General features: G+C 40.8%; 1 protein-coding gene across 1 annotated transcript in view; it reads right to left on the minus strand.

Annotated features, from left to right (window-relative positions):
• Positions 1-22,979, minus strand: part of LOC124719120 (serine-rich adhesin for platelets-like) — a 255,086-nt gene that overhangs the window by 97,850 nt on the left and 134,257 nt on the right. The window contains exon 8 of the mRNA XM_047244815.1: positions 1,891-1,980. Coding sequence (XP_047100771.1) covers positions 1,891-1,980 — 90 coding nt within the window. The remainder of the gene's footprint in view (positions 1-1,890; positions 1,981-22,979) is intronic.

Raw genomic sequence — 22,979 nt, forward strand, 5'->3', positions numbered from 1 at the left:
ATTGGCTGAAAGCAGGCAAACAATGTTTGCCTCCCCTTCTGAACATACGGGTGAATTCATCCAGTGCTTTGGATGAGAACTGGTCACTGCTTATCAGCCACCATATCCTATGTGGGCTATAGCACTAGCATGTTCCCCACTCCTGCCCTGCTACATCCCTCCCCCTCCTAACTCCCATGCCTCCTCTGTAGACATCTATTCCACTTCATACCATCATTTTCTATTCTGTTGAATATGTCTTTACAAACAGACTTATTGGTGACTGTTGAGGAAGAGCTCTCGGGTTTCCGGCCCAGTGACAGTATTAAAGTACCATGACATTTTGAAGAGTGTCCTACGTACCATCTTAACCAGAAGACATTTTTCAAAGTGTTGTAGTACTTTAACACTGTCAGCCAGCTGGAAAGCGGATAGCTTTTCCTCGACAGTATACACTAGGAAAGTCTACATTCACAGCTATTGGTGACTAGTTTAGAATACAGTGTTCGTGTGTAAACCATTACCTCCACTTTGATAATGAGGGTCATCTTGAAGTAATGCAACAAAAGTTATTAAGAGTTCACTTTTGTGAGCTCTGTCTCTCTTGTCAGGTGGCCAGTTGCAGAAAAGCTCATAATGCTACATACATGAAACTTACAAATGTGAACAGTTCATAACTCTTCTATTCAGTTACTATGATCACACATTTAAGTCTCAGGTAATATTTGAAAATAACCATTTTATCCTCATATAGTCAACAATAAATTTGAATGCGAATGCAACTTTATCAGACAATGATTGCTATTCTTCCAATAATTATTACAAAAATAATTAATATAATGAAAGCATAGGCAATTATCTGGCATATAATATTAAATAAATACAAGAGTTTAAACAAATTAAAAAGGATCTTCACATGGAGAGTGATACAGAACACACACAAGCAGACAATGGGATGCAATATATTAGATTACAACTGAATTTGATTCTCTTGCAAATGACTACACTGTCAAGTACATAAAGGATCCCTGAAACTGTGGTTTTAATGCATTTGCTGGCCTGCTTTTTCCATACTTTTAACTAAACAAGAGGATATTGATTTTATGCATATTTCTGTGTATAGTGGTGCCTCTTTTCTCTTAAGGCTACCTCTGAGTGTGTGTGTGTGTAAAAGGAGGGGGGGGGGGGGGGGAGGGGGGCGGGAATCTGAAGAATCACTGTACATGAAAGACACATAATTTTTTATGCTTTTATGAATTCATGTCTGCTGCTCACTGCCTCTTCTGCTTCGTGAGTAGAAATCCATTCTCATTTACAAAGTGTTTAATGTTCCACTGATGATTAATGTTAATTTAGCTTCACAAATGCGTGATGTTTAAATTACTTTTTGTTATTAGCTATGAATACTTCTGATCTTAGTCATCATGGTATTCTTTTTAAATAACAACATTGTGTTTTGAAAAGACTTAACCTATTGTTATACTCAATTCTAATGCATCTGAACAAACTAAATGAATAATTTGAACAATACATCTAACATTGTTAATGATTAGGTGCATTTAATTTTTGTTTGCAGAATTCAGAATCCATGCAGCCTGCGAACTACTGAAGCTACAAGAATGTAGACAGCTGGTATGGATATGTTGCTGAGCCATGCTCGGGAGAAATAGCCCAGGGCCTCCCAAAGTTGGAAACTAATTATTTCCTCTCATTTTTCTGTCAGTGTCAATTCAATCATCTTGCGCATCACCTTCAGTTGCCACATTAGATTTTTGTATTGCAGGGTTGTATTTGCCTCATACGGTTCTGCTGTCTCAAAGTATGACAGGTGGCTAATGGGAACTGAATTTAGGAACACTGGTGAAAGTAAGTGTGCAATATTCAAACATGCAATGTTTTCTCTGACTGTACCGTCATCGTGGATGGTGGTGGCTCCTGAGGTGGTGGTGGGGGTGGAGGGGGAGGCAGTTCTGCTGGCACTACTTGTAACACATTGCCAACCTGGAAAAAAAAAAAAAAACATTTTTGTGACACCTATAACTACAATCCCATTACCAAATCGCTGTGGAAGGCCTGGAAATGTATTAGATAGATATATAGAGAGAAAGAGAAAGAGAGAAAGAGAGAGAGAGAGGAGAAGGAGAAGGAGAAGAAGAAGAAGAAGAAGAAGAAGAATACAGTTGACTGGTTCCAATATAAAAATATTAAAATTTATGTAATTAATGTAGGACATCATGCATTTCAGGAAATAATTCTCCTTCTCAAGTATACAGGGTGAGGTCACTAACTATTGCCTCCTAGAGTAACTCCGAAAGTATGATAGTAGCTGAAAAGTTTGTGGGACAAACATTGCATGGCACAATGGGGGCCATAATATGACGTGGGTTTTTTGTTGCTAGGTGGGATCACGTCAGAGGTATGTAGGTCTACTTTTTTTTAAATGGGATGTTATAGTTTGGTACTTATTTTCTGATAGCAGCTATCGGAACGAATCCAATGATGTGTAACAGTAAGGTCTTTGAAGGTCAACGAAGGTCACAAAGGTGGCATGAACGTCCATTTACAGAGGGTGTTCGAATTGATGACCATTGATATCAATGCAGTGCTGCAATCTTCTTATCATGGATTGAGTGGTATTCCTTATCACTGCAGCACTTATCGAAGCACATGCTCTGACAATTCTATCTCATATATTGTGCAAATAGTAAATATTCGCTGAATACAGTGCATCCATCTAACGTGCCATTCGACAGTTTCACAATAGAACAATAATAGGAATGGTAAGACTAGTACTGTCAAATCAAACGAATGTGAATGATGTATTCTCTCGAAAAACAAGTCGATATGCTTTTCATTTATGGAGAATGTCAACAAAATTCAATGAGAGTTAGAGCCCTATATGCTAAAAGATATCCTCAAATTACCCCCCTTACATGTTGTATATTTAAATATGTGTATGGTAAATTGAGAACAACTAGATCTTTAATGCATCGGGAACATATCCAGTGAAGGATAGTTACTAACGAGGAAACGGAAATTCGTACTCTTGGCACTGTGGTTCGAGATCCTAGTGTTAGTTTGCATCAAACTGCAAGAGAATCTGGCATGGGCCGGAGTAGTGTTGTTCGTGTTCTGCATTGCCACAAATATCATCCTTACCATATCAGTCTCCACCAAGAATTAACTGGTACGGATTGTATGCATCACACTGAATTCTGCCGATGGGCTCAACTTCAGATTCTGAAGGATGACACATTTATTAATTTGATTTTATTTACTGACGAGGCTACATTCATGAACCATGGAAATGTTAATTTGCATAACATGCATAATTGGGCAACTGAAAATCCACAGTAGCACACCAAACACTGTAATCATTGAATGTATGGTGTGGGATTCTCGAGGACAAAATTATAGGCCTCTATTTCATCGAAGGAAATCTTAATGGTAGGAAGTGCACCACATTCCTGCGAGGAACATTAGATCTGTTATTGGAAGAAATACCTCTGGGTTTTTTCTTGTGGGGATTCATAAAAGACATTATTTATTAAGACTTTCCAACTACACCTGAAGATACACAATAGATAATTGTCAGAGCATGTGCTTCAATAAGTGCTGATGTGATAAGCAATATCACTCAATCCATGATAAGAAGATTGCAGCACTGCATTGATACCAATGGTCATCACTTGGAACACCTTCTGCATATGGACGTTCATGCTGCCTTTGTGACCTTCGCTGACCTTCAAAGACCATACTGTTACACATCATTGGATTCGTCTCGATATCCGCTATCAGAAAATGAGTACCAAACTATAACATTCCACTTAAAGGAACAAAGTTGAGCTTCGTATCTCTAAAGCGACCCCACCTACGAACAAAAAACCAACGTCATATCGTGGCCCCTGTTGTCCCATGCAACTTAACGTTTCAGCTTCTGTCATACTTTTGGAGTTACTCTTGGTGGAAACAATTAGTGACTCACCCTGTATAAATTTATTACAATATGTGACAGGGGCCTGAAAAATCCTTACATAAAATGTGCTTATACATTTCACAGTACATTAAGAAGAAGAAATGTCACTAACAGCACAGAAATGTGCAATCTCAGTCAAGTTATGCATGACGCAGCATCTGACATATGCCATAAGAAAAATGTGCTTGATAATGTAAGTTACTTTAAAAACACGCACAGACTATGCTTATTGTCTTAGGTAGAAATAGTGACAGTCTTGTATTTTATTTATTATAATTTTGTATTTCAGTCACAGGCCATATAAATATTTTCATTATACCTTCCAGTTATTACCAAGTATTCATCAGACAATCTGTTTAAAAAGAAGGAAAAACAGAGGGGGTGGGGGGGATAGTAAAATACTAGGAAACTAAAGTACAAATCAGACTAACTCCTGTAAATTACTAGTTGATGAGTTACTACAGAATGTATTCAAGCAAATAAGCTGTGGACAGAAATTACCTTGATTTGTAGTTCAGTTTTATATTATTTTACCATCCATGTGTTTTTTATTTCTTTTCAAACATTATCATATGATGATGACTTGATAGTATCTCGAAATATATGCTGATAACACCTGTATAACTGGAGACAAATATATAATAAAAGGCTTCTAAAAAAAATGAGGAAACATACTGACCACAAAGTAAACTAAGTATATAAAAATCAAAATACTGGTTTTTGATTTAAAAAATGGACTCATCATAAATATGACATTAAAAGGATTAAAAGTATTCATTTTTATGCCACGTTAAAATAACACCACGCCTTGGTATCGTAATCAATATATTTGACAGCAAAAGAAAGCTGTAAAAATTTTTAAAAACCTAGAAAATTTCATTCCATTCAAAACTGAAATTTCTGAAAGGGCAAAGGGAAAGGGAGCAGGTGCAACAGCTCCCAAATTTACTGCTGCACAACACTTAGACACTTCAACATACAGCTGCAAAAAGCTGAGAGGAAAAAGTATAAGATGGGAAAACGACATTACATTCAAGTTGTAAACAAGTAGTGAGTGATCATGAAGTAGGAGAAATATCTTATGTTGTATTCCAATGAAAATAATAAGTTTTTGAAAACATAATAATAGATAGATACAAAATTTACTCACCAAGTGGTGGCAGCAGAACACACACATATGAAGCTAAAGGAAATTTGCAAGCTCTTGGAGCCAGTGGGACCTTCTTCTGGCAGGAGGATTGCAGGGGAAGGAAGAAAGGAGGGTGGGGGTGGGGGGGGGGGGGGGGGAGAAAGAAAGAGAGAAAGAAAAAGGTCCAGTGATGTTTAGGAAATGGTGAGCGTTTGGAAAATCACCCAGAACCATGGGTCATGGGAGACTTACTGGATGGGATGAGAAGGAAAAACTGATTGTTGGGGGCTGCACTAAATGAGATCGGAAAACGTAAGAGCTTAGAGGTCGATGATAAGGTAATAAGCATGACAAAACACCGTATGATAGTTAGATTAGCAGTTCTGGCCTATGCAGAACAGTGTGTTACTATTTGCTCTCCTCCACATTCTGCAAAACATAATGTATTTCTTTGCTTTGTTCAGGAAAAATAAACACATCACTTTGTGTAGTAGATGTACTTCAAAAAACCAAAATTTAATTTGCCAACTTAAAAAAATATTAGCAGTAGCTTCCAACATCAATACAATGACTATTTATTTTGTGATTAACACATGAAGAATTAAGGATGGAATATTAGGGTTTAAAGTCCTATTGACAATGAAGTCTTTTGACATGGAACACGAGCTTGTAGTGTGTTCGAGATGGGCTATGAGATTGGATGTGTTCTACAAAAGGATCATTTCAGCATTTGCCTGGAGTTTTTTTCAGGAAAGCGCTGAAAATCCAAGGGGATCGGATGAAGATGTGAATAATCATCCTCCCTAATGGGAGTCCAATGAGCTAAACACAGTGCCACCTCGCACAGTGACTAAGGTTTGTGTTATACTATATTGCACAACGACATCTACGTAGGTACTACGCAAGCAATCATATGATGTGTAGTGGAGTGTACCCTGTACCACTAGACATTTCCTTTCCTGTTCCACTTACAAACAGAGTGAGGGGAAACAACTGTCTATAAAGATCCATGAAAGTCCTAATCTCTCTATTCTTATATTCATGTGCCTTACGTGAAATATATGTCAGTGACAGTAGAATCTCTCTGCAGTCAGCATCCAATGCTGGATCTCTAAATTTTCTCAGTAATGTTCCTCATATAGAATGTCATGTTCCCTCCAGTAATTCCATTTGAGTCCCGATGTATCTCTTTAATACTTGCATGTTGTTCAAACCTACCAGTAACAAATTTACAAGGCCACCTCTGAATTGCTCCAATGTCTTCCTTTAATCCAGTCTGGTGCAGAACTCTTATACTCAAATAGTACTCAACAATGGGTTGCACTAGTGTCCTATATGTGGTCTCTTTTACAGATGAGCCACACTTTCCTTAAATTCTCCCAATAAACCAAAGTCAACCATTTGGCTTCCCTACTACAATCCTTACATTCTCATTCCATTTCACACTGCTTAGCAACAAAACATTTAGATATTTAACTGACGTGACTGTATCAAGCAACACAATACTAATGGTGTACTCAAGATTATGGGTTTGTTTTTTCTACTCATCTGCATTAACTTACATTTTTCTACATTTACAGCTCTGCCATTCATCATTCTGACTGAAAATTCTGTCTACGTCATTTTGTATACTGCTATAGTCACTCAACTTTGACACCTTCCCATACACCACAGCATCACCAGCAAACAGCCGCATATTGCTGCCCAACCTGTCTGCCAGATCATTTATGTATATAGAAAATAACAGTGGTCCTATCACGTTTCTCTGGGGCACTCGTGACAATACCCTTGTCTCTGATGAACACCTGCTGTTGTGGACAACTGGGTTCTGTTACTTAAGAAGTCTTCAGGCCACTTGCATACCTCAGAACCTATTCCATATGCTTGGAACTTTGTTTACAGTCAGCAGTGTAGTATTGTGTCAAATGCTTTATGGAGATCTACAAATACAGAATCCCCCTGTTGCCCTTCATCCTTGGTTTGCAGGATCTCTTGTGAGAAATGGGCTGATCTGTGTCCTTGAGTAGAGAATCTGACAAACTTCAGAAAGTCAATAACTTTGTTATGAAGGATATCTTGAGTTTTGGGGTCTATGCCAGTACAGCTTGGTTTTTGCAGTTGTTGAAGAAGTTAAAGGTAAATGCATTAATTTCTTACCTCAATTTTGTGTTGAGCGTGAAATTATAACCTAGCTGCTGCTACTACTGCTACTTTAAAGAACACTGCTTCTAATATCCAACGAACTTCGTCTTTCTCGACCATGACTGCAGTTGGATGATACACTTACTCACCGTCGTCACAGTGGTGTGCCAGGTGGGGTTTCAGCACTTGTCACTTTTTTCCACCGTCCAAGGAAATACACAGGCCTACAGATGGTTACCAAAATAATAGAAGTGAGCAAGGTGACTCAGTTGTGAGGAGGATCAACAATCATTCATGAGAACAATGGTTCAAACATCAGTTTGGCCATCTAGACTTAAGTTTTCTGCAGTTTCCTTATGGAAAATGCTGGGATGGTTCCTTCATAAAAGACAAATTCAGTTGTCTTCCCCACATCAATATTGTGCTTTGTCTCTAATTCCCTCATCATCAATGTGCTGTTAAACCTTTTATCTTCCTTCCTTCAAAATAATGGAGACGATATGTTCCATAAAACTGCATCATAAATCAACCAAACTTAAAGGCTGTTGATTCAACTAAACACCCAGGGATTACAAATAAGATCAACTTCAGTTATAGCTATCAGGCAGAAAATGTTAAGATGAAGACAAACCAAAGACTGCTTTTTATGGCGGAACACTTAGAAGGTCAGAAGGTAAGACAAATATACTAAAAGAGTGTGACTGTACTATATTTGTCCATCCTCTTCTCAAGTATTCCTGCACGGTAGGAGATCTTCACTAGATAGGATTGATGGATGGCATTGAAAAAGTTCAAAGAAGGCTGGCTTGTTTCGTATTACCACAAAATAGGGGGGAGATGGTTGTGGATATAATAATGGAGCTGGTACGGTGATCATTAGAATAAAGACTTTTTACACATTGCTAGAACTTTTCACAAAACTGCAGTCACCAACTTCCTCCTCCGAATGCCAAAACATTTTGTTGACTTTCTACAAAGGCAGAAATGAGAACTGTGAGATAAAATGAGAGAGATCCCAACTTGTGCAGAAAAATTTAGGTATTCATTTTTCCCACAAACTATTTGAGAGTGGAACTTTAGAAAAATAGTCTGAAAGTGGTTCTATGAACACATATGTGTGAACTGCAGAGTAATGAGGTAGACATAGGGCTGCACGGCACGCTAATACTTATCAATCGTGTGCTTCAACTCCTTTTGTTATTCTAGTGTACTGTGTTTTGCTGATTTCACACTGTACATTCTGTACTTTTATCATTTTTAGTGTTGACTAGATACTAAACTACAATGCTCTTTTGCAAAAATATCCCAAGAAAGTCCCCAAGTCACATGTATCAGTGCCATAGTGAACTGTAAATGTACAGCAAACTGGTGCTGCATTTCAGTATGTTATTTTTAGTGTTTATCTTGCTCTGTTAACCATCTGTTCAGTGACACCTCTCACAGACTTGGTTATATAGTCGGAAAATTTCTACTTGAGTCTTCAAGCCAAACTGAGCACATCTGGATATTTATCAAATGCAAATAAACAATTATTTTACTGTTATTTGTTGGGGACTGTTAAGTCTTATAGAGTTTACACGCCATACAGGTCTAACACACTGAAGAACTCTGTGATGCAGCTCTGGCAAACTGTTCAGTGCCAACTGGCTACTGTGTCATCTGCTGCTGTGAGTCATCATTTGGATGCAATCTTCGGGAAAACCAAGTCAGCGCAGCACTTCCCTTCTATTCTCAGCTTCTAGAACTTGGAGCTGCTACTTCACTCGAGTGGCTCACCAATTGGCATCACACGGGAGTATGGGGAACTCAACCTGTGTCCTCCACATGGCAGTAACTGACCCCTCCACTATGGAGGCACACTTATGGGCTACATGTTATCTCAAAATTGCCGAGCCAGTACAACTGCAGTGTTTTACTCTCAGTAACCTACACATAGTGCCCTTCACAGTTTGTGTGGTACAAAAATTGCAGTGTTCACAAAGTACGCATAGTAAATTGCACATTACATATTTGTGAATAGAACCACTACAACTACTACAAAAATGAGATGATTCTACACATCTCCAGATGGGCCGATAGTTGCTTCTGTGAACATCTATCATTATTACTTGAAGCTATGTTTGCATCTGTAAATGGCAGCTCTTTGTTTCCAGCAGTTTTATTACCATTTCTGCACTTGGAGGTATGTCGGTAGATTCCAAACTGGAAACAGTTCAAGAAAATAGGAACTTCATTGTATAAAACCCATTTGTATGTACTGTGGAACAATGCTACTACATGAATGGTGCATGAAATGCAGAAATTCATGGACTTATTATTTGATGTGTTCGATATTAACACAAAACAGCAGAGGTTAATAATGTAGGACAATGCAATGAATAGTAGAGGCTTTGAGTTGTCAACAGGAACACAAATGAAGCTGAAGACTTGATCGCTTTTAGAAGAATCTTTTTTCAAGCTATAACACACACACACACACACACACACACACACACACACACTCACACTCACTCACTCACTCACTCTGTACAGCTACATTGTGCCAGCTGTATACACAATGCAGGTACTGCAGTTCTATGTCTACATCAATACTCCTCAAGCCACCTGACAGCATGTGGCAGAGAGTATTTTTGGTACCACTAACTGACTTCCCCCCACCCCTCCCCCCTGTTCCATGTTCCACTCAAGAATGGCATGCAATAAGTCTCTGCCTTAGGTCTAATTTCTTGAATCTTCTCATTGTGGTCATTTCACGAGACATATGTGGGAGGAAATAGTAAATCTTTCTGCGATGCAAAATGCCTCTCTTGTAGCATCAGCCACTGGAGTTTGCTGAGCATCTCTGTTATACTCTCACACTGATTGAACAATCCTGTGACAAAATGTGCCACTCTTCGTTGGATTTTCTCTATCATTCTTATCAGTTCTACTTGGTAAGGGTCCCACAGTGATGAATGATATTCAAGAATCAGTAGAACAACTACCTTGTATGCCATTTCTTTTGTAGATGAGTCGTATTTTCTTAAAATTCTTCCTATGAATCACAGTATTTTCCTACTATTTATTTCATGTAAACATTCCACTTAAGATCACTCCAGATAGATACTCCTACATATTTTACAATAGTTATTGTTTTCAGCAATTTGTCATCAACAGTGTAGTTGCACAGTACTGGATTTCTTTTTCAATGTATGTGCCAGCTCCTGCACCCTCATCAATCCTCTGTAGATTCATCTGCAAATCGTTACTGTCTTTTGATGTCTTACAGATGACCATATCATCTTTGAGCAGCATTAAAGAGCTTCTGACCATTCTACTAGGTCATTTATATACACAAACAGATCCTTTACATCTGTGACTTTTGTTCAGTTAAGAGTGACATGTTGAGTTCTATCTGCAAGGAAGTCTCAGATTCAGTTGCAAATCTGGTCCAATAGTAAGTAAGTTCATACTTTTTTTCAGCTAAACGCAGGGTGGGACAGTTTCAAATGCCTTCCTGAAGTTGAGAAACATGGCAGCAATCTGAGCACCAAGGCAAGATCTCTGTTTTTGGAATCCTTGCTGATTTTTGTAGAGTTCTGCAGGTTTACTGTGGTCAGGGATTGTGTCGGATGTGGTGGGTGAGAGGAGAAAAGACAAGTGGAGCAGGAGGGAGGGTTGGGAAGGGTAGCTGATGGCTCAGAGAAGGCAGAAGGTGTACAAGATACGAATGCATGGGGAGAGGTTACAGGAGTACAGGATAGGAATGTGACACACAGGTGCCAGAACTGGTGAGTTAGTGCAGTACACAATGATGACAAGTTGGAGGACTGGATTAGGCGATGTAGGTGGGGAGAAGGAGAGAGGATAGAACAGAGGATCGGGAGCTTGTTGGGGAGAGGATGTGGGTGCAGGATGAGTGAAATTACGGTCCTGGGGAAGAGATGGTGATGGGTGTAGTGCAGGATCTACCTGATACAGGTCAAAGGATTATGGGAACAAAGGATGAGTTGTGAGAACAGCTCCCATTTACACAATTTATGAAAGCTGATGCTGACGGGAAAGATCCATATGGCACAGGTTGTGAAGTAGCCACTGAAATCAAACACGCTGCATTTGGCAGTTTGTTCTGTCACTATGTGGTCAACTCTGCTCTCGCCCACAATTTGGGGATGGCCATTCAATCTGGTGGACAGGCGGTCAGTGGTTGTGCAAACATAAAATGCCGTGCAGCAGAGCTGGTGTATGACACGGCTGCCTTCATGGGCCTGCCTCTGGTGGGATAGGTTAAATTGGTGATGGGACTGGAGTAGGATGTGCCAGGTGTGAATTGAGCAGGTCTCAGACACGGATCTACCACAGGGATAAGGTCTGTGTGGCGAAGGGTTGGGAGTGAGAGTGATATAGGAATGGATCCAACAGCTCCAACCTTCTTAACCTGAAATACGTGTGTAGAACTAGTATTTTCTAATGTGTTAATTTTAAAACTATAATCTTTTTCTATAAAAAAGCTAAACATGGATTTAATTAATTATTGATCCAATTAAGCTGCACAGTGAAACTACAAATGCTCTATTAAATTCCTCAGTCCAATTTCATAGAATGAACTGTCATTTGTTAAGCTTGAAGGGAAATTTTACTTTGGGGTAACAGCTATTTTTGGAGATTATCAGTGTTGTAATTTGTGTTAGGGCCATCAGATTTATTGTAATAAAATCTGTTCAACTGCAACCACTTCAAAGAGATCAAAGAAATTGCAACTGCTTTTCTGCTAGGTGGCTACTAGGACCTGTATCTGCCCAACCTCTCCGGCACGACGTGTTCAGCAGTGTCGCGTCTGTTATTTGACGTTGACTGGCTATTACTGGGGTAACCCAGTACTTGATGCAGATGTACAGTGCTCAAGAGACAAAGTGTAAACATGGCTCATGAGCACTGAAAAGATTGCACAGTTTGAATTGAGCTACCTGCAGTCATATCACAGTGTGCCTTGCAATGATGTGAGGAGAATTGCATCACTGATATTTGAGAAGTTAGGAATCTTCACACTAAATAGTAGCATGTCACTCACTGAGGGTACATTGTGCTACTACTAATGCAATAAAGTCAGATGACAAAGTAAGTAGAGGAAGTTTACCACACGAGGCTAGAGCAATACAATCCCTATATGCCTTATATCTAAGTGCCTTTAGTTGGAGAAGTTGCCATTCACAAGATAATTAACACAACTACTGACCCAATATTGAGAAAATTTTTTGTGCATACAGGTTTCAGAACTTCAATGAGGAATTCTGGTAAGGGTTTTGCAACTGATGCAGGCATTATGGCGATAAAGGCTGAAACATGTATACATCACAGAAAAGGGCAGTAAAAATGAGCTGCATGTTCCTTCTGTAGTGCGTTCCTGGAAGCACACAGCCCTAGCTGCAATAAGATGTTTATAAGAAACTGTTTTATACATATGTGACTCAAGATGGCAATGAACTAATGGTGTGTTATTACTATCTCAAAGTTGTAAGTCATCTCTGGTACTCCTCAGATACTCTTGTACTTATACAGCTACGTACATACTCCTCAGGAAAATGTACATGCATGGGAGAGAGGTCTTGGTATTATAGCTAGTCATTCCTTATCTTGTTCCACTCATAAAAGCAGAGACAGGAAATTATATGCCTCTATATCTCTGTATGACCCCAAATGACACCTATTTTGTCCTCAGAATCCTTATGTGAAATGAGCTTTGGAGGTGGTAAATCATTCTGCAGTCTTCTTCAATAGTGTTTCGTGCGAAGATCATTTTCTTCTGCACAAGGCTACTCATAAAAGTTCACAGAGCATATCCATAAGACTTCTGGGTCAATCAAATTGAATGGCAACAAGTCTAGTGGCATGCCTCTGAACTGCATCAATGTTTTCCTTTAATCTAACCTGGCGGGAATCCCAATGCATTGCAATTGAGAATGCATTGCACTTGTGTTCTATACACAGTCTTCTTTATAGATGACTTACACTTTCTTAAAATTCTCTCAATAACTAGAGGTAAACCATTCATCTTCCCTGCAACTGGCCTTTCTTGCTCATTTGATTTCATGTCATTTCACAATGTTACACCTAGATATTTAATTGATATGACTAGATCAAGAAGCATACCATTTTAATATGTGTTCAAACATTACAGGATTGTTTTCCTAATGACCTGCATTAACTTACACGAGTCCCACATTTAGAGCAAGCTGTCATTCATCAGACCAAATAAAAATTCTGTCCAAGTAAACCTGTAACCTCTTAGTCACTCAATGAAGACACTTTTTGTACACTACAGCATCATCAACAGACAGTCACAGATCTCTGCCTACCCTATGACAGATGCTTTATGTGTACAGAGCACAAGAGCGATCCTATCACGTTCACACGGGGCAACCCTCATGCTGCTCTTGTCTCTGATGAACACTCACTGTCCAGCCAAAGTACTGGGTTCTATCACTCAAAAAGTCCTTTGAGCCAGTCACATATTTGAGAAATTATTCATTATGTTTGGACCTCTGTCAACAACATACAGTGTGGGACAGTACTGAATGCTTATATTTGGTTGAAAAACTGTGTAATTAAAAGACCAACTCAAAAACTTCGTGCAGACAAAGGAAGCAATTGAAAGAATTTTCAGGTGTGCATGCAGAATAAGTAATATAACCACTACTTAACATTGTGCACTTTCACTCATTTGACCAGTTCTAAAGCATTGTTTGCAGCCTGCGATCATTTAAAGATGGACAATATCTAAACGTGTTAACCCTACACGGACAGTAGAAATTTTCAACTAATACAATTTACCTGTAGCCATCCGATGCACAGAGCACAGTAAAGCATAACAGCAAACAGCATTTACACTAGCTTTCGAGGACTAGCTCTTCTTCTAGCAATAGCGATCGCACACGCACGCACGCACGCACGCACGCACACACACACACACACACACCTGTGGCCACAGCAAAACTAATTACTGATATTCGATTATTGAAATCAGTTCCCTGATCTGATGGAGGTGCAAAGGGGTTAGGTAGGGACCCAAGTAGAGTGCAGAGGGAAAGAGGCAGTTCTTTCAACAGGAAGAAAGGCAAACCCACATTCATAGCATTTGTAGACTTAGGGATATCTGACAATATTGACTGGAATACCCTCTTTGAAATTCTTAAGGTAGCAGGGATAAAATACAGGAAGCAAATGGCTATTTTAAATACTTTTACTGATGGCAGTTATAAGAGACCAGGGGCGTGAAAGGGCAGAAGGGTTGAGAAGGGAGTAAGACAGGATTGTAGCCTATCGTCAATGTTACTCACGCTGTACATTCAGCAAGTAGTAAAGGAAACCAAAGAAAAATTTGGAGTAGGAATTAAAGTTCAGGAGGACGAAATAAAAATTTTTAGCTTTGCCAAAGGCATTGTAAATCCGTCAAGAGACAGCAAAGGACTTGGAAGAGCAGCTCAATGGAATGGACAATGTCTTGAAAGGAGGATATAAGATGAGCATCAACAAATGCAAAACAAGGATAATGAAATGTAATCCAATTAAACCAGGCAATGCTGACGGAATGAGATCAGGAAATGAGGCACTAAAAGTAGTATATAAGTTTGCTATTTGGGCAGCAAAATAAATGACAATGGTCAATGTAGAGAGGATATAAAATGTACACCGGCAATGACAAAGAAAGCATTTCTGAAGAAGAGGAATTTGTTAACATTGAGTATAGATTTAAGTGTTGGAAAGACTTTTCTGGAAATATTTGTATGGAATTTAGCAACATATGCAAGTGAAAGATGGACGATAAACAGTTTAGATAAAAGAGAATAGAAGCTTTTGAAATGTGGTGCTACAAAAGAATGGGTAGATCGAGTCACTAACGAGGAGGTAGTGAAGAGAATTGGTGAGAAATTTTTTTTTAACACAATGTGACTAGAAGAAGGGATTGTTTGATAGGACACACTCTGAGACCTCAAGGAATAACCAATTTAGTATTGGAGGGAAGTGTAGGGGATAAAAATCATAGAGGGAGATCCAGAGACGAATACAGTAAGCAGATTTAGAAGGATGTAAGTTGTAGCAGTTACTCAGAGGTGAAGTAGCTTGCACAGGTCAGTAAGGATGAAGAGTTGCATCACACCAGTCTTCCGACTGAAGACCACAACAACAACAACAACCACAACAACAACACACAGTACTTAATGAATGTCAAATTATAACATGTATCTGGGATTCTACAAACTCTGTGCATTTATGTTCAGAGTTTGTGTGTGTGTGTGTGTGTGTGTGTGTGTGTGTGTTCAGAGTCCTGCTGTCACATCTTCTGTACATCATGACTCAGTTAAAAAAAAAAAAAAAGAAGAAGAAGAAGAGGAAATGAAAATATATAATGTTTAATGTTGCATCAACACGAAGATCATTTGTCTGTCTAATGATTTCAGGAAACAATGGAAAGCTAAATCTCCGTCTCATTTTTCTGGAACGCGCGCTGATTCTCTTTGGTGCATTTTTTGTTTGTTCTTCAATATAAGGAAAAGACAGATTGCTACTCACAGTAAAGATGAGATGTTGAATTGCAGACAGGCACAACGAAAAGACACTTACTCATTAGCTTCTGGCCACTGCCTTCATCAGAAAAGGAAAAACACACACACACACACATTCCCACAAGCAACCACACCTCATACTCCCATGACCACCATCACCAGCAGCTCGGACTGTAATACAACTGTCACGTAGAACGGAACAGCTACCTGGGGGTGGGGAGGGGGGCAGAAAGTGGAAGGGACAGGAGGATATGGTGGGGAAAGAGAAGAGCATTGTCTGGCAGAGCCTGCAGGGACTAGACTGCCAACAGGCGTTGCATTGGGAGGCTGTGGGGTAGGGAGGTGGGATGGGAAGGTGCACAAAAAGGGTGGGACATGAGAATAGGGAGGAGGTGATTAGACAAGAGCAGGTGGAAACCGTTGGGTGGAGGGTTTGGGGATAGTAAGTTAACTTAGGACAACGCAAGGATAATTCCACCAAAATCCTTAGCCCCACAAAAGTTCTACTCCCACCAAAAGGCCCTTGTCAAAGACCTACTCTCCTTCTCGCAATCCCTGTAATGGAAACAGTTCTTTGCCACCAATCCCTGCAACCAAATTCAACCTAATCCCAACATTGAACCCTGACTTCTCCAGTTCACACTGCCATCCAACCATGATGTCCCCCCCCCCCCCCTCCCCCATCACCAACCTACCCGTCCCCTGGAGACTTTCTGGGAATTCCTTACCTCCAACTTGACCTCACCATCCTTCTCCATGTCCTCTCCTGAGAATATCAACCTTTCAGTAGAAGAAAGGATAGCCACATAAAACCTCACAACAAATCCTGACCTAATCATACGAGGGTTGACTGAAAACTAATGCCTCGGCCTTCAACAGTTGGCAGCATTGGTATGTGGCAGTTACTGGCTTGTTGCATAGCCTCTTCTCTACAGCTCCAGATGGTGGGAAGATTGAACGGTAGTGTTGTTACAGTGTAGAATATGGAACCCTGCGCAGATGATCGGTCAATGCGATTTAAGCAATGTGCAGTCTTTGGATTCGTGACAGCAGAAGGTGTCACCCCAAAATAGATTCATCAGAAAATGAAAGCAGTTTATGGTGTTTGTGTTGATGTGAGCACTGTGCATCACTGAGTGAGTAAGTTCAAAGATGTTGAGGTGGGAACATCTGACCTGCGTGACAAACAAAGAGTTAGACATCCTGTGACAGCAACCACTGAGTTTCACAAGCAAAATGTTGACAGATTGATTCAGGACAATCGTCATACCACTCAGGGAGAAATTGCAAGCACACTCGGCATTTCCTGCAGTATGACAATGTCAACCACACATTTCACGTGCCACCACAGCAGAACTTCAGAGACTGAATCCCACCACCGGATGGCATCCTCCATATAGTCCACATTTAGCACCGTCTGACTTCAATCTCTTCCTGCCAATAAAGACGATCTGCGGGGACATCATTATGCTTCTGATGGAGACGTTGAGAAAACTGTGAGACTGTGGTTGCGGAAACAGAGTGTCAACTTCTTCCATGATGGCTTCAGAAAACTTGTTCATCGTTGGCAGAAGTGTATCCCATTGGCTGGTGATTATGTGGAAAAGTGAATATTGGTAATTAAAGATCAAATCCTAACAATTATTTCTGCATTTGATTTATTAAAATATTCCCATCCAAACCCAATTAACAAAGGTGGAGGCATTACTTTTCATTCAACCCTCGTACTATCAGCAGACAATGGTTCCACCCACTGTTTTTATGAATCACAGTGACATCACAGTGACTACCTGGTAGAGGGCTCCACCAGTTGTCTGACTCGTCCACCTGTAAACTCTGCCCGAGTGATCCCATTGCCCAAATCCAACATAACCACCAATCACTGCTTAAAACCTTAGACACTTCCCTGAATAAGGTTCCTCATCCCCACAACAACCCATACATTCACTTTCTACATGCTGCCCAAAATTCACAAACCAAACAATCCTGGACAACCCACTGTAGCTGGTTACTGTGCCCCCACAGAAAGAATTTTGGCCCTCACTGACCAACTCCTCCAATGAATTGCCTGCAACGTAGCCTCTCACATCAAAGATACTAGCCACTTTCTTCACTGACTCTCCACCATCCCCTCCCCTTTCCCTCCCGGCTCCCTACTCATCACTGTTCACACCACTTCCCTATAAACCAACATCCCTCATTCCAATGGTCTCACTGCTATTGATACACATCCTTTACAAATGTCCTTCAGATTCAAAACCCACTACCACATTCATCGTACACCCCACTAATTTGATCCTAACTCACAGCTACTTCTCCTTTGAAGGGAAGGTATACAAACAAATCTGCGGCACCTGCATGGCAACCTCCTACACCTGTCTGTTTATTGGCTATCTAGATGAGACCTTTCTAGCCTCTCAAAACGCCAAACAACTAGTCTGGTTCAGGCTCATTTACTATACCTTCTTGATCTGGACTCAGGGCTAAGATATGCTATCTTCTCAACACCTTCCCTCCCATCCGCTTCACCTGGCACTCCTTAACCCAGCATGCCACCTTCCTGGAAGCTGACCTCCTCTCTCTGATGGGTCGCTCCATACACCTGTCCACATTAAACCCATCAACAGTACCTGCATTTTGATGGCTGTCATTTCTTCCACACCAAAAAATTCCTCCCAGACAGCTTGGCCACCCAGTGACAGCGTATCTGCAGTGATAAGAACTCTCTTGCCCAGTAGGCTGAGGCCTCACCAACATCTTCACAGACAAACACTATTCCCCAGACCTAGTCCACAAACATCTCTCCCGTACCCTTTCCCCTCACACTCACAATCCTCCCACCATCCCCACGAACCAACGACAAAGGGTGTGGACCCTTCTTGTCACCCATACCACCCCTGACTGGAATGAATGAACCACATCCTTATTCTCCCCGTCCATCCTAAAGTGGTGTTCCGTTTCCCATCAAAGCTCCATAACATCATAGTACATCCCTAGGTCACTCCCTATCACAACCACTTGCCACAGGGATCATATTCCTGTGGAAGACCCAGCTGCAAGACCTGCCCAGCCCACCCACCCAGCACTTCCTATTGCAATCCTGTCACGGGCGTATCCTACCCTATCAGACGTTGAGCCACCTGCGAAAACAGCCATGTCAGATACCAGCTCTGCTGCAATCATTGCACAGCTTTCTATATTGGTATGTCTACCAACCAACTGTCTGCCAGGATGAAAGGCCACTGCCAAACTGTGGTCAAGAGCAAAGTGGACCACCCTGTGGCACAAAATGCAGCTGAACATAACACACTTGATTTCAATGGCTTCTTTGCTACCCGAGCCACCTGGATCCTTTCCTCCACCAACCAGCTTTTCTGAACTGCGCATATGGAAGGTATCCTTACAACACATTCTCTGCTCCCGTGATTGTCCTGGCCTCAACCTACATGAACCTACTGTCCCCATACCCTCCACCCATCAGTTTCCATCCCCATGTTCTATAACGTCCCCCCAGCTCTTATCTCCAAACCTCTCTGTGTATCATATTCTGCCAATTCCTGACTTTCCTCTTTCCTGCTTCTCTCCTTTTTCGCTCACCAATTCCCTCCCCCCATCTCTCTGCTGCACAGCTTCCCAACACTGCATCTGTTGGCATACTAGACCCTGAAGGCTCCACCAGACAGTGCTCTTCTCTTCCCCCACCCATACCTGCTATTCCTTCCCCTTCCCCACCACCTTGACTGCTGCTTTCGTTCTGTGTGACAGGTGCATTCCCATTCAAGGTGACAGAAATTGCGGTCATGTATGCATGACATTTGCTTTCTTGTGTGACTCTGTGTGTGTGTGTGTGTGTGTGTGTGTGTGTGTGTGTGTGTGTGTGTGTGTGTTTTCTTTTCTGACAAAGACTTTGGCTGAAAGCTAATGTGTAAGTGTCTTTTCACTGCGCCTGTCTGCAATGCCTCTTTTTTTTACGGTGAGTAGCACTATGTTTTTCTTACATTGCCGACATTCCAACCTTGCGTTTCCACTGTTTGTTCCTTAAATTTTTAATCCCTGACTATCAGGAATGCTGTCTCACTGCCTAAGCCTGTGTTCATACACTGTGTTGTACTTTCAGACACTTTAGTTTAAATATGTGGTCACAACTTTTGCTGTTTCAGATGCTAACGATGTTTTCACATTTTCAGGGGCTCTTCATTCAGCCACCATCCAATATTTCATACACATCATTCTGAAATTAACTATTCCTTTAGGTACTCACACTGCACAAACCTCAATGTTAATTCACTTGCCTCCTGGGAACTTTCTTTATAAATCAGCATTTACCCTTGCCAATCCAGTTCGAAAACTTCAACACTCCCCTTCCAGATGATTTGTCAACTTCTTGTGACCATCTGATACACTTTACAGACTTCCTGGTTCAAAAAAGAAAGCTACAATTTGCTGATGCAGCCAAATTGTGGTGGCATGTGTAGCATAATTAAAAAAGCCTGCATTCAGCAATTACAAAGATGGATGATGACAACCCAAAATGGAACGCTTAAATCAATTGAGTGGGACATTCAGAACAGAAATTAAGAGATGGGCTTTAGTACAAACTTGATACATTGGCTCTGCCATGTCTTGATCATTGTGGTCAATATTTACATCCCCTCTTGACTTACCTTCTATGTAATTTATTTTTGTATTGAAGCATTATCGCCTAGTCATTAGTATGAATCCATACGTTGTAGGTGTTTGCGGGAATACCGAAGTAGTAAAGAAGGTGCCTCTTCTTCCACCAGCATACTACATGTGCCCTAGTGTGCCTGTATGACATGCGGTATAGATGCAAGTGTCGTGGCGGTTGTGACAATCCATCCCCAAAGAACATTATACTAGAAGCAGCAACCCCCCCCCCCCGCCCCCCCCCCCCCCCAAATAACATGACCGTGTATGAATAGTTTGCACAAATGTGTTCACAATCGTTGAGCCAAGTGAAATAATGGTGAAGGTGGATACACGTTTTGATTTTATGTTGTATAAATCACGAATGTAGGCTGGCAATGGCAAGGAAAGCGTTTCTGAAGAAGAGAAATTTGTTAACATCCAGTATTGATTTAAGTGTCAGGAAGTCATTTCTGAAAGTATTTGTATGGAGTGTAGCCATGTATGGAAGTGAAACATGGACGATAAATAGTTTGGACAAGAAGAGAATAGAAGCTTTCGAAATGTGGTGCTACAGAAGAATGCTGAAGATTAGATGGGTAGATCACATAACTAATGAGGAAGTATTGAATAGCATTGGGGAGAAGAGAAGTTTGTGGCACAACTTGACCAGAAGAAGGGATCGGTTGGTAAGACATGTTCTGAGGCATCAAGGGATCACCAATTTAGTATTGGAGGGCAGCGTGGAGGGTAAAAATCGTAGAGGGAGACCAAGAGATGAATACACTAAGCAGATTCAGAAGGATGTAGGTTGCAGTAGGTACTGGGAGATGAAAAAGCTTGCACAGGATAGAGTAGCATGGAGAGCTGCATCAAACCAGTCTCAGGACTGAAGACCACAACAACAACAACAAATCACGAAACTTCAGGATTTGTTGCTATTGTACTCTTAGTTCTTAAATAAATTGCATGATACATGCACTTCTCACATTTTTGGAAGAATAGTTTTGAAATGATGTATTTTTCTGAATTTCAGTTTCTTGGAAGTTACACAAAACGATATACACTGACAAAAGGCATGTTTCTACATCTGAAAGATGGTATCAATTCAAATTTTGCAACAGTTGCATAAGAGTGGCACTAGTAATGCCACTACGAGGGTGCAAATCGGGTTTGCTTTCAACACACACTATAACATTCATGAGTGTTAGTTACCTTTAAGATTGGAAGTGGTGTGTTGATGTTAGTCAAGAAAGCCTTTAAGGTGACAAAGAATACAATCATCACCTCACTGAGTTTGAACACGGCCGTGTAATGGGGCTATGAGAAGACAGGTGTTCCTTCTGCGATACGGCAGAGGAACCTGAGAGGAATGTAGCCACAGTAACAGTACACGACTGCTGTGAGCGGCGATCACCAAAATGTATGGCCGCAAGAAGATTGGGCTCCAGATGGTCACGTGGCACTACAGAGAGTGAAGACCATCATGTTTGGCATATGTCTCTGGAGCATTGTACTGCTTCTGCAGCAGCAATCTGAGCAATAGTTGGCACCACAGTGACACAATAAACTGTTACAAAATGGTTACTTCAAGGACAGCTCTGCATTCCACTTATCCAAATCACCACCATTTGCGATTTGTTGTGCCAAGTGAGAGCTCATTGGAGGGCACGGTGGAAGTCTCTTGTTTTCTGATGAAGCTGGTTATGACCAAACGACAGTGATGGCCATGAGTTGGTTAGGAAGAGGCCACTTGAGGGCCTGCAACCGACCTGTCTGCGTGCTAGACAAACTGGACCTACACCTGAAGTTATTACCCAGCATGCAATTTCGTATAACATCAGGAGCACTCTTGTGGTTGATCACGAGATCTGCCTCCAGTCGAACACATATTGGACAGCATTGGATGACAACCGCATCATCATCCACAAACAGCATTAACAGTTCCTGTATTGACTAAGTGCAACAGGCATGGAACTCCATCCCACAAACTGACATCTGGCACCAGTACGACACAATGCAAGCACTTGGCATGCTTGCATTCAACAGTCTGGCAGTTACACTGGTTATTAATGTACCATTAACTCACATTTGCAACGGCTTATCTCACTCTTACATTAACCTGTGATCTAGCAATGTTAATCACTTAAATATGCTATCTAGACATATGTATTGTCAATATTTCATTACTCTACATTAATTACTTTTTGGTGTTGTGATTTTTTTCCAATAGTATATTACATACCAATGTAAACACATTATTATAATAATATTAAAACATTTTATACAGGTTACTGCTGTTATTAATAAGAACTTGGACATGTTAAAAGTACAAATGGACACCACTAAACTGTGGCTGAGAGCAGAGTTGACTCCCTAGTGGTGGAACACGGTGCCGAGTAGAATATGGTCAATTTCAATGGCTGCATCACAGTCTGTGCCATCTGGCACCTCCTGCCCACCACCAGCTCTTATAAACGATGTTGTCCTCACAACACATTCTTCATTTCCTTAATACTGCTGGCCTCAATCTCTGCTAACACTCTGTCCCACACCCACTATC

This window comes from Schistocerca piceifrons, chromosome 10, assembly GCF_021461385.2.
Source record: "Schistocerca piceifrons isolate TAMUIC-IGC-003096 chromosome 10, iqSchPice1.1, whole genome shotgun sequence".
Classification (NCBI taxonomy): Eukaryota; Metazoa; Arthropoda; class Insecta; order Orthoptera; family Acrididae; genus Schistocerca; species Schistocerca piceifrons.